General features: G+C 41.3%; 1 protein-coding gene across 2 annotated transcripts in view; it reads right to left on the reverse strand.

The window, feature by feature from the left end:
* dnajc13 (dnaJ homolog subfamily C member 13) overlaps positions 1 to 15,984 on the reverse strand; it is a 132,857-nt gene that overhangs the window by 107,290 nt on the left and 9,583 nt on the right. For both annotated transcript variants that reach the window (XM_078198923.1, XM_078198929.1), the window contains exons 2-4: positions 12,969 to 13,047; positions 2,037 to 2,112; positions 685 to 834 (exon numbers count right to left, since the gene is read on the reverse strand). In XM_078198923.1, coding sequence (XP_078055049.1) covers positions 685 to 834; positions 2,037 to 2,112; positions 12,969 to 13,036 — 294 coding nt within the window. In that variant the 5' untranslated portion in view covers positions 13,037 to 13,047. The remainder of the gene's footprint in view (positions 1 to 684; positions 835 to 2,036; positions 2,113 to 12,968; positions 13,048 to 15,984) is intronic.

Here is a 15,984-nt window from a genome sequence, read left to right on the forward strand (position 1 = left end):
CACCCAGGCCCTACCCCCACATATTTTACCCACTAATCCCCCTAACCTATGCATCCCAGGACTCTAAGGGGCAATTTTTTTAACCTGGCCAATCAACCTAACCCGCACATCTTTGGACTGTGGGAGGAAACCGGAGCACCCGGAGGAAACCCACGCAGACACGAGGAGAATGTGCAAACTCCGCACAGACAGTGACCCAAGCCGGGAATCGAACCTGGGACCCTGGAGCTGTGAAGCAGCAGTGCTAACCACTGTGCTACCGTGCCGCCCAAAACAGGATCGTTCCATTTCTAATCTCATTATCCTTAAGGACTCCACAATTTCAAGCAAAAGATTCTCTCGATGACTTAAGACAAGCTGAACAGGTAATATCTGAACCAACTTAAATATACACTTCATGCTGTCGAGAGAGATTTTTGATCCCATTGATCCGCCTGCTTCAAGTAGCAATTTTAGACGTGTTTTAATCCATTGTACACTTTCCTGCTCCATGCCCCACACAGCAGGCGTGAGTAAGTGCAACTGCATCTAAACCCCCCCACTCCCCCAACGACTGAAATAACCTTTGACAACTTAAGTCACATCAGCTACACGGTAAAACAAATAACATTTACTAATTTTGTTGAATCAAGTATAGCTAAGTTATTTGGTTTACTGCTGCACAGAAGCTCAAGAAAGACTTACCAATGCCTCGGTTAGTAACTCTGTTCTATGTTCAGTCGAAAATTTCAGGGTTTCGGATTTTTTCCCACTTCCTTTACGGAAGGTCAAGTTGAATTCTGTTCCTTGGCCTTTCCCAACAGGACCAATGCTGCAGATATCCCCATAAGGCCACTACAAGGAAAGGGAGTTTACCACAATTAGAAAAACATTTTCCAGAGCCTGAACCAAGTTAAGTGATGCACAGCAAGAAGTCTCACAACACCAGGTTAAAGTCCAACAGGTTTATTTGGAATCATGAGCTTTCAGAGCGCTGCTCCTTCATCAGGTTAAGTGATGCAGTTGGAAGATTGCATTTTGCAGTTGCCTTCATGCTCAAAATCACAGCTACAAAGTCATTCGAGAAAGAGCTTTATACCTAGAATGAGTTATGGAATTAAGTTCAGCCACTATGTGACTTCCATTAGTCAAGTGCTTTCGAAGAAAAGGATTCTGTTATTTTCCAAATTTTGCTATTTAGCTTCTGTTGAAGAACGAAGATCATAAATCTGCTTTATTTTGGATAAATGTGTTGGAGCAAGGTTCAGTTTAGTCAATGGTGTTTAAAATAAATATTGGGCAGAACAGTTTTTAGCCGATAAGCACAAAGCAGCTGCCTCGTTACCTCCAACCTCAAAAAGGCAACTGTCTCAACAACTCCAGAGATCTGAAAATTAGGAAGCAAGGGTCAAATTAAAATTTGGGGGGGGGGGGGGGGGGGGGGGGGGGGGGAGAAGAGAGAGAGAGAGAACAAATGGTGCAAGCTTTTAGAACAGATTTTGGAATTCGATGAGCCATCAAGCTCAAGAATGGTCATGTTTCTTTTGAATACTCCAGTAAACTGTCAAAGTCAGCACTAGTTACGCTCAAGTAAATTGTTAGTAATAGTTATCACTATGTTTAATAATCTGATCATCAATAGATGTTCTTGAACCCTGTATCTCAAGTAACTTATAAACCTTTGATGAAGGACAATTATCCAGAAGGAACAGATTCTGCTCCAATCGCTGCTCAAATTCACAGGAAGAACATCCACATGTGCCTTTGTAACTGTGACCTGGTGGAAGATATGGCCAATGCCAACAGTTTGTGGCAGATGCCAATGCATATGTCAAGAGGCCAGGTCTCATGGCATTTTTTTTTAAAGTTACGCTTATGCAAAGGGCATCAAGGAAGGGTAAATCACCACCCCCTCATCGACAAAGAACTAATAAATGTTGAGAAATAGGAGGGAGTGAGGAAACATACTCAACAGCAAAGGGCAAGGAGGAAAGGGAGACAACAGCCTACTTAATTTCTGAAAACCTTTTTTGGACAAATTTTAAATCATTCATTACCTGATTGGTAACTTCCAGGGTACTGGGGTTGTATGTGGTTACAGCATGTGTACCAATTGAAAAGACTCGTTTATATCTAAAAGGGAAAAAAGACACATGGTTAGTTCAGTAATACACAGTAGTCAGTACTCCTTATACAAAAAAAAGGTTCTGCTTCATTTGAACAACTTATCTAATAGTGAATAGCTACCGCAATGGTTGTGAGACATTTTAAAATAAAACATTTTAATGGATTCGATTTTAAGCTCTGAAGGTGCAACTTAACAGGAAAAACTGTCAAATTTAATTACATAGTCATCCCCACATGGCATAAGCAGCAGGCAAGTTTCAAGAATACAGATAAATGAACAGAAGTCCTGCAAATCCAAGATGATCCTCGAAGAATTTAGTCAGTCAGCGGCTGAAAGCAAAAAGCCAATTGATATTTGAGGTCTGATCCTATGCTCAGCGCAATACCTTGCATTCAAAAATCAGGTCTTCTGAAAAACTGTGCAACACTATGTTCTCCATCCTCCTTATAACAGAGACCAAAGCTGTTCCGTGTGGTTGAACTAAAGTTCTATAGAAGTTTAACATTTTTTCTGCTTTTCATAGAAACTCTACACAGTGCAGAAGGTGGCCATTTGGCCCATCTAGTCTGCACCGACCACAATCCCACCCAGGCCCTACCCCCACATATTTACCCGCTAATCCCTCCAACCTACGCATCTCAGGACTCTAAGGGGCAATTTTTAGCCTGGCCAATCAACCTAACCCGCACATCTTTGGACTGTGGGAGGAAACCGGAGCACCCGGAGGAAACCCACGCAGACACGAGGAGAATGTGCAAACTCCACACAGACAGTGACCCAAGCTGGGAATCGAACCCAGGTCCGTGGAGCTGTGAAGCAGCAATGCTAACCACTGTGCTACCGTGCCGCCCCTAATTATATCCCTCTAGAAATTAACATCAGTGCTTTAATACACATTTTTGATTTGATTTATTGTCACATGTATTAGTATACAGTGAAAAGTATTGTTTCTTGCATGCTATACAGACAAAACATACCATTCATAGAGAAGGAAACGAGAGGGTGCAGAATGTAGTGTTACAGTCATAGCTAGAGTGTAGAGAAAGATCAACTTAATGCAAGGTAGGTCCATTCAAAAGTCTGACAGCAGCAGGGAAGAAGCTGTTATCGAGTCGGATGGTACGTGACCTCAGACTTTTGTATCTTTTTCCTGACGGAAGAAGAAGGTGGAAGTGATGCATGAGGTCCTTAATTGTGCTGGCTGCTTTGCCGAGGCAGTGGGAAGTGTAGAGAGTGTCAATGGATGGGACGCTGGTTTGCATGATGGATTGGGCTGCATTCACGACCTTTTGTAGTTCCTTGCTTATTCACCTATATCAGACTCAAGTAACTGATGAGATTTATGTAACTGTACCCCTGGATCTCTTTGCTCCCACATCCTATTTGAGAATTATACAGCCTCTTATTCTTCCTAACACAATGCACATCTTACACTTATCTATATTGGAACTCATTTGCTCATTAACTGTACATTCCTCATGCGGCACATTTTGCCACAGCCCCTCTCTTAACTAAAACCCCCAATTTCGCATCGTTCTCAAATTTTGATATTGCACTTCTGATTTCAGATTTCCAATCATTTGTATACCATGAACAATGGTTCTAGCACTGACCCTTATGAAACAGGACTTCCCTTTGCCAGCTCAGCAACTACTTTTAATCCCGACACTCAGTTTTGCAATCTGTAGCTAGCCTGTTAACCACTCTGATGCTTGTCACAGCTCCACCTGTTGATATTAGTTCTGAGTCCACTATGTGGTACCTTCGAGTACATCTACTTTATTATCCCTTTACTTTTTCCAGAGAACTCTAATGAAAGTGAAGCATGACCTTCCTTTTTTGAAAAAAAATCCGTGAATATTAGGAAAGTTAATGGAGTCGCGGACTACTGAAGAAGCCAAATTGAGAAGATTGTAGATGGAGGGCTGTGGGATTGGTGGTGATTAGAGATAGGGATGGGCGAGCCCAAGAGGAGATATTAAAATCAAAGTGTTGCTGGACTGGCAGCCTACATAAGTCAGCGAATGTGGGACGGTGGGTGAATGGTAAGGACACAGGCAGAGGCTTGGATGATCTCAGGTCTCAAAGTGAGGTTGGCTACCAGTGTATTGAATTAAGTCTAGGAGGCAATAAGAGGATCTGGGGGGTGGGGGGTTTGGGCAATGTCAGAGGAAGAAATCTGAAATGATTCCTGAAAAGATAAATTTACATGGAGAAAGAGTAGGGGAGTGTGATTCATAGGACAGCACTTTCAAAGAACCAGCTTCGGCACAATAAGCCACCTTTTTTGTGCTGCATATTTGATTCCCAGAAGTGTGTATTGGTGCCGGTTAATTTCTCTGCACCTTGACTGGGGTCAGCTCCACAAGCAACAGGTACCCTGTCCACTATTTACACATTAGACTTGATTGAATATCAGCTGGACATTTTACTACACGGCTGCCACCCACACACACACAAAATGAAGTGTAGGATAATGGAACAAGAATTCCTACATGACTTTCCTTCTCTAAATAGTTTCAGATAACTACTGCTGGCTCCAGCTCTACTATACTGGTCTGTATAGCTCATTTGTTTACTAGCCGCAGTTAAATCTGCCTAGCCATCAAGAGGACCACGCATTGCATTTTAAAGTTAATATTGCAGGTTACATATTGAAGACAATATTCATAGTACATGATAGAAGGATGCACTAAAGACACCACTGGTTCAAGTAGATAATTGACTGCGCTGGCCCTGATCCCCTCTTGCAAAATGCCAGCAAATCCCCATCAGTGCCAAGTACTGAAAGAAATTCAAATCAAGGGATTTATAGAAAAGTCTGAGATTTCTAATGAATAGTTATTTAAGCATTTTGTGATTTAGCACTTAACGGTACCTCACTGCCTAAAGATTTAATTATTTGTAAAGTTTATTTAAGTAAGGCTTCCATTAACACTGCAATGAAGTTACTGTGAAATTCCCCTAGTCACCACAGTCCGGCACCTGTTCGGATCAATGCACCTAACCAGTACGTCTTTCAGAATGTGGGAGGAAGCTGGAACACCCGGTGGTAAAATTTGACCTGCAGTTACAATTCCTCCCAGGCTCAAGCCAATCCTCAAGTAATTACAGCTCCTTGAAGAGATACTGGAAAAGGGCAACGTTCAAGGTGAAAAACCGAGAGCATTTTTTTAAAATCAAAGTGGGAGAATTAATGGATATTAAAGATTAAACTGTTTGGATGACAGAACAATATTAGTCTAAATTCTGCTCCAGAGCAGATCACAAATTCTTGCGGGATGTTGATTGGGCATGTCAAATATTAGTCAACATGACAATCTTTCAGCCAGCCAACATGTTAAGTCAGTTCACAGGATAAATGCATCAGCGAGGCTCGAGGGAAGTGTATATTGACTCAGGTGCTCTAAAATTCTGTAGTCCGAGAACACAAATTCTACAGCAGTTCTCAGCAGAGGTCCCAACAATTTTGTTAGGCAGTAAATGGGGTGTATGTTTTTAAAAATTGTACATTTTAAATCATTTAAGATTTACTTGATACAAATTCCCATGCACTCAGCTGACCAGAGTAATCACAACTCATCTGCTTTCCATCTAGCAATCCGATAGTTTAACAGCAGCTCAATTCTTAAATAACAATTACTCAGTGCGCTGAACTGCAGTGGTGTCAATCAACACCAATCTAATACTCATTGCAGTTTATTGATTCTCTTGCATTTCTTACCTTGGACAACCATAAAATCAGAGAGGTTGTATAATCATGCATTTCACACTTCTGACACAAAAATTGCAATTTAATGAACTATAACTCAATGGGGATTAGAAAGTTGTCAATGACACCACTCAGAACCAGCAAATTAATCCCAACAGTGACATTGAGGAAAAGGCCAGAGGACAATTTCCAGGACAAGGCAATTACAGAAGCTGCAGAATTGTAGAACATTGGGGTCCCTGGTTATACTTTGCACCACTTTGGTTGCCAACTATGGCAATTGCAATTTCAATTCTTTCTAGTTTATATTAAAGCTGCTTTATACCTCTGCAAAGTGAATGATAACGGTTGCACATGTACTCGGAAAAGAAACTACAGCTCGAGTATCCTTTATCCAAAACCCTTGAGGCCGATCACGTTTCGGATATTCTCAGTTTTTGGATTTGATATAGCTACAGTATATATGCTAGGCCCAGGTCCCCTTATATAACAATAGCCCAAGCCTAAACTAGCTGTAGTCTATGAATAGTAAGTTTGTTTCTCCATTTGCCAACTCTCTCTCACCCTACCTCTTAACTGTTAACACTTATTATAGCTGTAATAATTGTTCAATTGCCTCACAGATACACCACAGTCAATTTTCTGCAACAACTCCATATTCTTAGCACATGAATTATACTTCCTTTTCCTTTCCTGATTATTACCCACAAGGGTACCTGATGGTCTTCTGACATATTCACAGTGGAATAAAAGCACTAAATACCCACAAAATCACAAGGTAAGGCGAGAGTATGGGACTGTAAACAGTAGACGGACAACTAGACTTCCTGTGCTAAAGGCCCAGCAGCAAGGTTCATGTTGGCGCGGGTCACAGACTTCACATGCAAAAAATCAGTAAGGTTCGTATTAGTTCAACATTGAGTCCATTCAAAAAAATATACACTTTCGGGATGTACAGATAAAGGACATGCAATGACATTAGACCAAATCAATAACTTTTGCTGTGTATTTTGTACTGTGTGGGCAGCACAGTGGTTAGCACTGCTGCCTCACAGCGCTAGGGATCCAGATTCGATTCCCGGTTTGGGTCACCATCTGTGTGGAGTTTGCACGTTCTCCCCGTGTCTGTGTGGGTTTCCTCCGGGTGCTCCGGTTTCATCCCAGAGTCTGAAAGACTTGCTGGTTAGGTGCATTGACCTGAACAGACGCTGGAGTGTGGCGACTAGGGGAATTTCACAGTAACTTCATTGCAGTGTTAATGTAAGCATTACTTGCGACTAATAAATATACTTTACTTTGTCATCAAGATGCAAGAAGTTTGTAAAATCAGAGAGGTTGCATAATTTGAAGTCCTGTTTCACATTAAACTATATAATGATGATCCGTGACACAAAAGTCTGAGTACAAGTGAGCAAGAAGAATTTAGTATGTTGCTCTGTGGCCATGTCACCAATTCAAGAATGTGCGCTATTTCGGGGGTCGCAGGAAGGACGAGGCAAATCTCACAAATTTGGCCAACTTAGTACTTCCGCAGTGGTGGACACAATGCAAAATTCCTGCACCCTAGCATATCCTTCAAGTTTACATGTGCATAATCTCCAACTGCTTCAACAATACTTGGATATCCATTATGCACTGGCTTCTTCAGTCAACAACGATTTACGCTGCATTTTAAACAAGGTTCATAAACACTTCCTGCAATTAAAAAAACTGCTTAAGCTATGTGAAAAACACCACGCAAACTGTAAAATAAAAGCAAAATAGTGCAGATTCTGGAAATCCGAAATCAAAACAAAGTGCTAGAAATATCCAGCAGGTCTGGCAGGACCTGAGGAGAAAGAAACAGGGTTAATGTTGAGTCGGATATGACATGATTATTACCATAGTTCCCAAATGTCACTGTGAATTAGGGTCTTGCAGCAAAGATTTAGCCCATCGCTTTCTGTGCTGATCCCGGCTTCATTGCCATAACCCTGCAGGTTAGTCCTCTTCAAGAACACATCCACTGCCTTATGAAGGTTGCTTTAGAATCTGCTTTCGCCACCCTCTAGAACATTCCAGTCTCCCGAACCTTCCATGTTCCAAGGTCAACAATCCCAGCTTCCCCACTCTCTCCACAGAACTGAAGTCCCTTCCTTCAAAGTGAATCCCCTCTCTACCCTTTTCAATGCCTTGACATCCGACCTCAACCTTGCTATTCAATATCGCAACCAGAGGCTTATCCTGCAACTTATAAAGGTTTAGGTGACTTACTTATTTTTGTACCCAATGCTCCTACTCCAAGCCAAGCATTCCCATACACTCTCTGAACCATTTTATCAACCTGTTCCACCAAAGATTTGTAAATATACTCCCCAGGTCCCACTGCTCACACCTTCCTCATAATAGTATTTAGGGGCGGCACGGTAGCACAGTGGTTAGCACTGCTGCTTCACAGCTCCAGGGTCCCGGGTTCGATTCCCGGCTCGGGTCACTGTCTGTGTGGAGTTTGCACATTCTCCTCGTGTCTGCGTGGGTTTCCTCCGGGTGCTCCGGATTCCTCCCACAGTCCAAAGATGTGCGGGTTAGGTTGATTGGCCAGGTTAAAAATTGCCCCTTAGAGTCCTGAGATGTGTAGGTTAGAGGGATTAGTGGGTAAATATGTGGGGGTAGGGCCTGGGTGGGATTGTGGTTGGTGCAGACTCGATGGGCCGAATGGCCTCCTTCTGCACTGTAGGGATTCTAATTTGCCCTTTCCAAATTGTTGCCCCCAAACTATCATTTCACATCTATGCATTAAAATTGCATCTACCTTGTGCCTCCCATTTCACCTGTTTAAGCCCTATTGCTGGTAAGAATCATTAATTGCAATGAAAACATAGAAAACTAAAACTCGAAATGAAGGTGTGTATTATCACACTCGGACACAACTGCCAGACGGTGGTCATGTCAGGTAGTGAAGGAGTCAACACAAGGAAGTAATCGAGTTGAACTCATCCTGATGTCAGCCCATGAGAGCATTGACAGGAGTGACCACTGCAGAGTTCTGAAGACAAAGCCTTGTTTTCACACACAACCTATTAACTCATGTAGTATGGCCCTACTAATGTGAAAAATGAGACAAGGGCCCAAAATTAGACATCCATGCGGCAGTGTGGGCCACCAGAAGCAGAAGTGCAAATTACCACAATCTGTAACCCAAGGGGCTGGCACATCCTTCACCCAAATCACTGTCAAGGCAAGTGCTCAATTCTATTTCAAAGGGAAATGGGAGTTGCAGAAGGGCCAATAAGCAGTAGCACTAGGTGTACACTTGCATACCAGCTAGCAGTCTAGTAAGATTGTAACACAGGAGATTACACATGGTGAAACATGCTACATGGATCTGATCAAAGTTCTCCAGTGCTACAACAAGGTAGTAGGCAACCAGACAAGAGGAGGAGTACACCCCTTAAACATCCTCAACTGAGGTGGAGCCAATACACGAGTGCAAGAGCCAAGGCTGAAGAATGTGAATCATTAAAGTATTACATGGATGATCCTACACTGCTTCCACCAGAGGTCTTCACTATTGCCAGTGCCAGTTTCCAGTCAATTATGTTGACCTCATATGATTTTTATTAATGACTTAGAGGAGGGGGCTGAAGGGTGGATCAGTAAATTTGCTGATGACACCAAGATTGGTGGAGTAGTGGATGAGGTGGAGGGCTGTTGTAGGCTGCAAAGAGACATAGATAGGATGCAAAGCTGGGCTGAAAAATGGCAAATGGAGTTTAACCCTGATAAATGTGAGGTGATTCATTTTGGTAGGACTAATTTAAATGTGGATTACAGGGTCAAAGGTAGGGTTCTGAAGACTGTGGAGGAACAGAGAGATCTTGGGGTCCATATCCACAGATCTCTAAAGGTTGCCACTCAAGTGGATAGAGCTGTGAAGAAGGCCTATAGTGTGTTAGCTTTTATTAACAGGGGGTTGGAGTTTAAGAGCCGTGGGGTTATGCTGCAACTGTACAGGACCTTGGTGAGACCACATTTGGAATATTGTGTGCAGTTCTGGTCACCTCACTATAAGAAGGATGTGGAAGCGCTGGAAAGAGTGCAGAGGAGATTTACCAGGATGCTGCCTGGTTTGGAGGGTAGGTCATATGAGGAAAGGTTGAGGAGCTAGGGCTGTTCTCTCTGGAGCGGAGGAGGCTGAGGGGAGACTTAATAGAGGTGTATAAAATGATGAAGGGGATAGATAGAGTGAACGTTCAAAGACTATTTCCTCGGGTGGATGGAGCTATTACAAGGGGGCATAACTATAGGGTTCATGGTGGGAGATACAGGACGGATATCAGAGGTAGGTTCTTTACGCAGAGAGTGGTTGGGGTGTGGAATGGACTGCCTGCAGTGATAGTGGAGTCAGACACTTTAGAAACATTTAAGCGGTTATTGGATAGGCACATGGAGCACACCAGGATGATAGGGAGTGGGATAGCTTGATCTTGGTTTCAGATAAAGCTCGGCACAACATCGTGGGCCGAAGGGCCTGTTCTGTGCTGTACTGTTCTATGTTCTATGTTCTATGATATTAAACCACTGCTGAGAGTATGACACAGTAAAGACTATGGACAAAAGCTCCAGTTCTAATGCTGAAGACGTGCACACTCTGCACCAGAGACAGCACCAAAGCTAGATGCCAGCACACTAAGCTACCCATGACACAGTCATCTACCCAATAATATGGAACACTGCTGAGATAGATCACATCTACAAAAACAAACCATCAATTTAGCTCAGTCAATTACTACCCGATCAGAAATACAAGTGATGGAGGAGTTAACAGTGATGGGCAACTTTGGCTAATGAGTGAGCCACACATGCAGACATCCTTCATCTCAGATTAAAATTGGGTATGTTCACTAACTATGATCCTTAAATAAAATTGAACACATTTAATATATGCCAAATATTTAATTACAAGTTATAGAAAATGCTTAATCATTCATATACTATCAAGCTCGAGTGGCAAAAACAAAATAAATATTTATGCTCGAATGGACAGAGGGACCGCATGGACCTCAGTCTGTCTGTACAATCAGCAGGCACTTCATGTGCCCTTTCTTTACACGCATATCATTTCAATCATACTGGTAGGAAAAAAGCTGAATGGAAACCAGGGGAATGTGGCAGCGGACAATAGTCAACAAAATGTCTTATGGGCACCCTGATGGGGTCACATGTTGCCCATCACTGAGCTAACAGACTTCAAGTGACATAAATAACCTACACAGACCCTCAGACTGCATTTCAGAGACCTACTGGTCTCCAGACTTGATCCAGACATGACAGAGGGCTAAATGCTAGTGGAGGGGTGAGCATGCTGCCCAGCAGCATTTGACCAATTTGACTAATCTAGTAAAACTGAAATCAATGAAGAGTCAAAAGGTCACGGGGATTGAGCCTTTACAGAGGAAATGTTTGTTCCCTATAACATACTGTCGCCTCGTATCTCGTTAGACAATTGCATTTCCCGGACAATAACAGCCCTCCTGTTGTCTGTATGAGATTCAATGATGTTACAAATGCCACATGTCCTCATCGGTCATTTTGGGAGCTGAATAGCACTCAAAGGCATAATTAGAAGCAAAAGAAAACCCAATTATTTTATATAGAATAAATAATAGTTCTCCAGAAAGACCCATTTCTTACAGTTCTTTGTTACATCAAAATAACATAAGAACATAAGAAATAGGAGTAGGCCATCTAGCCCCTCGAGCCTGCCCCGCCATTCAATAAGATCGTGGCTGATCTGAAGTTGGATCAGTTCCACTTACCCACCTGATCCCTATAACCCCTAATTCCCTTACCAATCTTGAGAATCTTTGATGTGAAATTTCCATTTGCAGCATTGATGTATCTATGCAGAAAAATATATACATATCTCCACTGGTAGATTCAGTGGAAACTCATTCCGTGAAATACATCAAACATTGATCAGCATCTCAAAACAAATGGAGTAAGCAAAAGTAAACAACTGATATTTAGTACAATCCTGTCAGGAACCTCAGAATCCTATTTTATCCTGTAATATCACTGTCATCTCCTAGGAAATAAGCCTGTGGAGGTGTGATTGGTTTATTAGATTGTTGACAGGGAGACTGCAAAATTCAAACATCAATCGATGTGTAAAGACAAGTGGTTAGATATGATGATGAATGGAGAGCGCTCAAATAGAAATTTACACCAAGTAAAGCAAGCGGTTTGAAGTTGACTGTCGCATTTCAAAAGGGAACATATGCAACTGGAAGATTACAAGTGGAGGCAAACAATATTTAAAAGTAAATCTGCAAGTTTACTTTTAAATATTGTAGCCATAAAATATAAAAGGACTTGATCAATTCTGGGAAGATGAACTCCTGAAGGATTGTAGAACACAGAGTGGAAGATCAAATGAAAAAACAGATTTAAGAAAACATTAAAGGCTGTCTCTGTGTGGGGTGACTGGTGAGATCTTCTTGAGTGTGGATGAAGCCGGACCTGTGAACATCAGTTTGCTGTTTCAGAACACCACAGAGCATCATGTGATAAAGTTACTGGAATTTGAAATCAGAAAATATGGTGCCAAAGTGGGGTTTAGCTCTCGAGTTTATTTAAGCCATTTTTTTGTTAGGAAACGTTTGAAAAGTACTGTTAACTGTGTAACGGTGTTCCTGTGTTTTAGGTGTTATTTTCTTTCTTCCCCCCCCCCCCCCTTTATTCCAAATAAACGTTTTTAACTTGAATTCATTTCAAATGATGACAATTGGTCTGAGTGTTACTTCTTGACTTCAGAAACTCCTCATAATACACAAATTGCAAAATTGTTCTGGCAGCTGTTTCAAGTTTCCCTTTGGGATTTGGACAGCCTGGCACTTACCATCTGCCATACCGGTCACTATAAATGTGAAGTCCCAAACGTCATACCCAGATAACAGTAATCATACTTAAAGAGTAACTAATCTTCAGAGAAAGTGATAAGACATTGTACAGATGGAACATTCTTCTCCATGAACACCACAAGTATCTTCAATTGCTGCTGAAAACCAGTAAAGCTATTTAAAAAGCTCCATCGTAACTAAACCTTTTAAAGTGTGTGAACAGTTTTCAATTCAGAACAATTAGCCCAATATCAGCAAGAGTACTTACTTTCCCCTCCATGAGTGTTTTGTTGTGTAGAAACAGGCCAAATCCTTGTTTTCTTTGATGATATTCATTTTGAAGTGACCTGAAAAATAGATTACATACAAATTAGAAAAAAAACTGAATGTATTACAAATTGTAAACCAATATTAGAAGTACACCAGAGGAGCTCACGTGGCCATGGCATTAGTGAAAAGCGGAGGACAAAAGCAATAAATGTATAATGTTTTGTTCAAGTACAGCTCTATACAATGTTAGCTGTCTCCTTAATGCCACAAAGTTCAACTGTTAAATGCATTCCACATCCAAATATCAGAGGATCATTTCCGTTGGTGGAAAGTTTCTCTGAAGCCAACAGGAAATTATTGACTTTGATAGTGATAGAAATGCCTCAGTTCCTTTATATAGATTCCAGTGGATTGTCTATGGCATTACAGTGGCCTATTCAATACTTCAGTGGGCAGGATGCGGTTCTGGCAGAGAAGAGGGAAAACAAAAAAAAGTTCATAGTTCTTAGTAAAAGATTTGGGAAGAGAGTCAAGTGTTTTTGTAAATTGCTTCCTGGGAAATAAATACTTTCCTTCCCCCCCCCAGTACAAATAAGCAAGGAAATATGTCCCCTCAGATAGAATCATACAGCATAGGAAGCATTTCCTTGGTCTTTCCTCATTAATCTGCAATTTCTTTGCCCTCCACATAGTATTTGATTCAGCTTGGAAAATTACTTTTGAAACCATTTGCACCGCTCTTTTCCAATTTCTCAAGCTCCCCTTTCGTCCTTCTGCCAGTTACATTAAAAAAAATTATTCCATTAATGGATACCTACTTAAGTATTTTCTGTCAGGTATCACAAGTTTCAGGAGTTACCACTTTACCTTACTTCGATACTTTCAAACAAAACCATGCATTGTTACAGTAATGATTTCCTCATTCTTTGTGCATCCTCCCTTTCACTCACTTATCAGTGTGCAGGGACAAGGCAACATAGCTTACAAACAGGAAGTCTTCCAATCAGTGAATAGGCTGCAAAGGCTAACTAATGAAAATTCACGGTGGTTCCAAAATATCAAGTGCCACTACCCATATTCTCCTGTGTTGAAGAATTCTCATTCAGATTACTCGGATGCTGGGAATGCTAGATAGAAGTCAGTTAGAAAGAGAAAACAGCTCAACGAGAAGAAAAAGTTGCATGGCAGAATTTTGAAACATGCGGGATGATACAATTGATTCGACTATTTGCTACTATTGAGCTGTTATCTGGCTGCCTGTTTTGAACTAGTGTAGCTTGAACATTATGAGTGTAGTTCTTTTGCCCCACTTTCTGCTGGTTTCCTGTTATTGAATATTAAATTTGAACCATCAGAAAATGTGAATATGTGCAAGAATGAGGTTTAAAATGTGCTAGACCCAGATATTTGAGCCTATTTTTGACCTGGTAAAAACAGTGCATTGCATTTGAAATAGTTTTTGGTGTTTACTTATCTTTATAGAGAGCAATTGCTTATGATTTTTACTATGACCATCCACTCCCCTTTTCTCCCCGGTAAATATTGACCCCTTGCAAATGTTGATGTAGTCCAGAGGAGTTCCTGTCCTAAATTCTAAGAAACTGCCAGTTATTATTGTGGAAACCATTAGTAACTGAGTCACCAAGTCTCGGAAGTATAGGAGAGAAATACAACAATATATAGAACTCTTGAACCTATCATGCACGGTCATCTATCTAGTCTCAATTGGAAATAAATCTTGCAGACGCAGATGTGTTCATGGACCCTAATTTGCCAAGATATTCAGTGAACTGAGGTCCAGTAAGACAAATATCCAAGAAAACCGCTGAAAGTATATTTTATTACGCAGACAAATTCGAATGGGTCACGTTTCTGTGCTTTATTATGGATGCTGTTGTCAATGTAAAACTGCAGGACATAAACAGGATGCTCAAGTCCGTTAATTCTGGTGTTCAAACAAGTATCTTCCAGGTTTGAGTGCGCAATTTATCAAACAATGCAAATCAACTCGACTGCGTTCTTTATTAGGGTGCATTGAGGAAAATCAGTCAAGATGACCCCTTGCTCTAAACTCAGCCACCAGAAAGAGTCTATTTAACATCCACAATCCCTTTGTCACTTTAAACAACTGTTGAATTACCTCATTACCTCCATAACTACCACAATTATTTTTGATGTCATGCTATGATTGACATTTCTTCATCCTAGATATTGATGATTCTAACTGTATCTTCCATTACTTCAACATCTAACCTATAATGTGAAGCAAAAATAGAGCATAATTGGAATATTGTTCACTAAGATTTTGCATAATTATCCCATTTCTTTAGAGCACATATTCTTGCCATAAACCCCATCTCCCATTAGCTTTTCTTATAGCCTTATTGATTGATGGTATTTTTAATGTGAACCTGAACCCCCAAATCCTACTGTTTCTCCAAAGTCACCCAGCCTACCAAAGCATTATTATTCTTTCAAAACAGGTAATAAAATGTACCACCCCTCACATACCAACATTGAATTCCAGCTGCCACTTTTTGCCCGTTTCCCCCATCAGTACCACTATCCAACTTCCTCTAGTCCTCATGACTTACGAGCACACCACTCCTTCTAGGCTTTTACCAGGTGAAAAGCAATCATAAAACAGAATCATTTCCCCCTCTAGGCTGCAGCTACTTTCCTCTCTTGGCTGCAGCTGCAATTTGCTCCTTCAACCAATTTCCTATGCATTAAATCTGCTCTAAACGTGGCATTTTCATTTTCCAAAAGGCAATATACACCACATCCACCGCATTTCCTCCATCCAGCATACACACCACCTCCAGCACAATCTTCCTTTGAATCGGTGCTGGTTGTTAATGTTATCAAGTTCACCTTGAACAAGTCCAAACAATTCCCCACCGCAAATGTTACGCAACTTGCTTTTTGAAATTAGCACCAACTTAACCTAACTACTAGGGCCTCTGCTATTTCTCCCCCCCCGACCCCATATCTCTGTACGCATTGCTCAAAAG

The sequence above is a fragment of the Mustelus asterias genome, chromosome 2 (assembly GCF_964213995.1).
Source record: "Mustelus asterias chromosome 2, sMusAst1.hap1.1, whole genome shotgun sequence".
Classification (NCBI taxonomy): domain Eukaryota; kingdom Metazoa; phylum Chordata; class Chondrichthyes; order Carcharhiniformes; family Triakidae; genus Mustelus; species Mustelus asterias.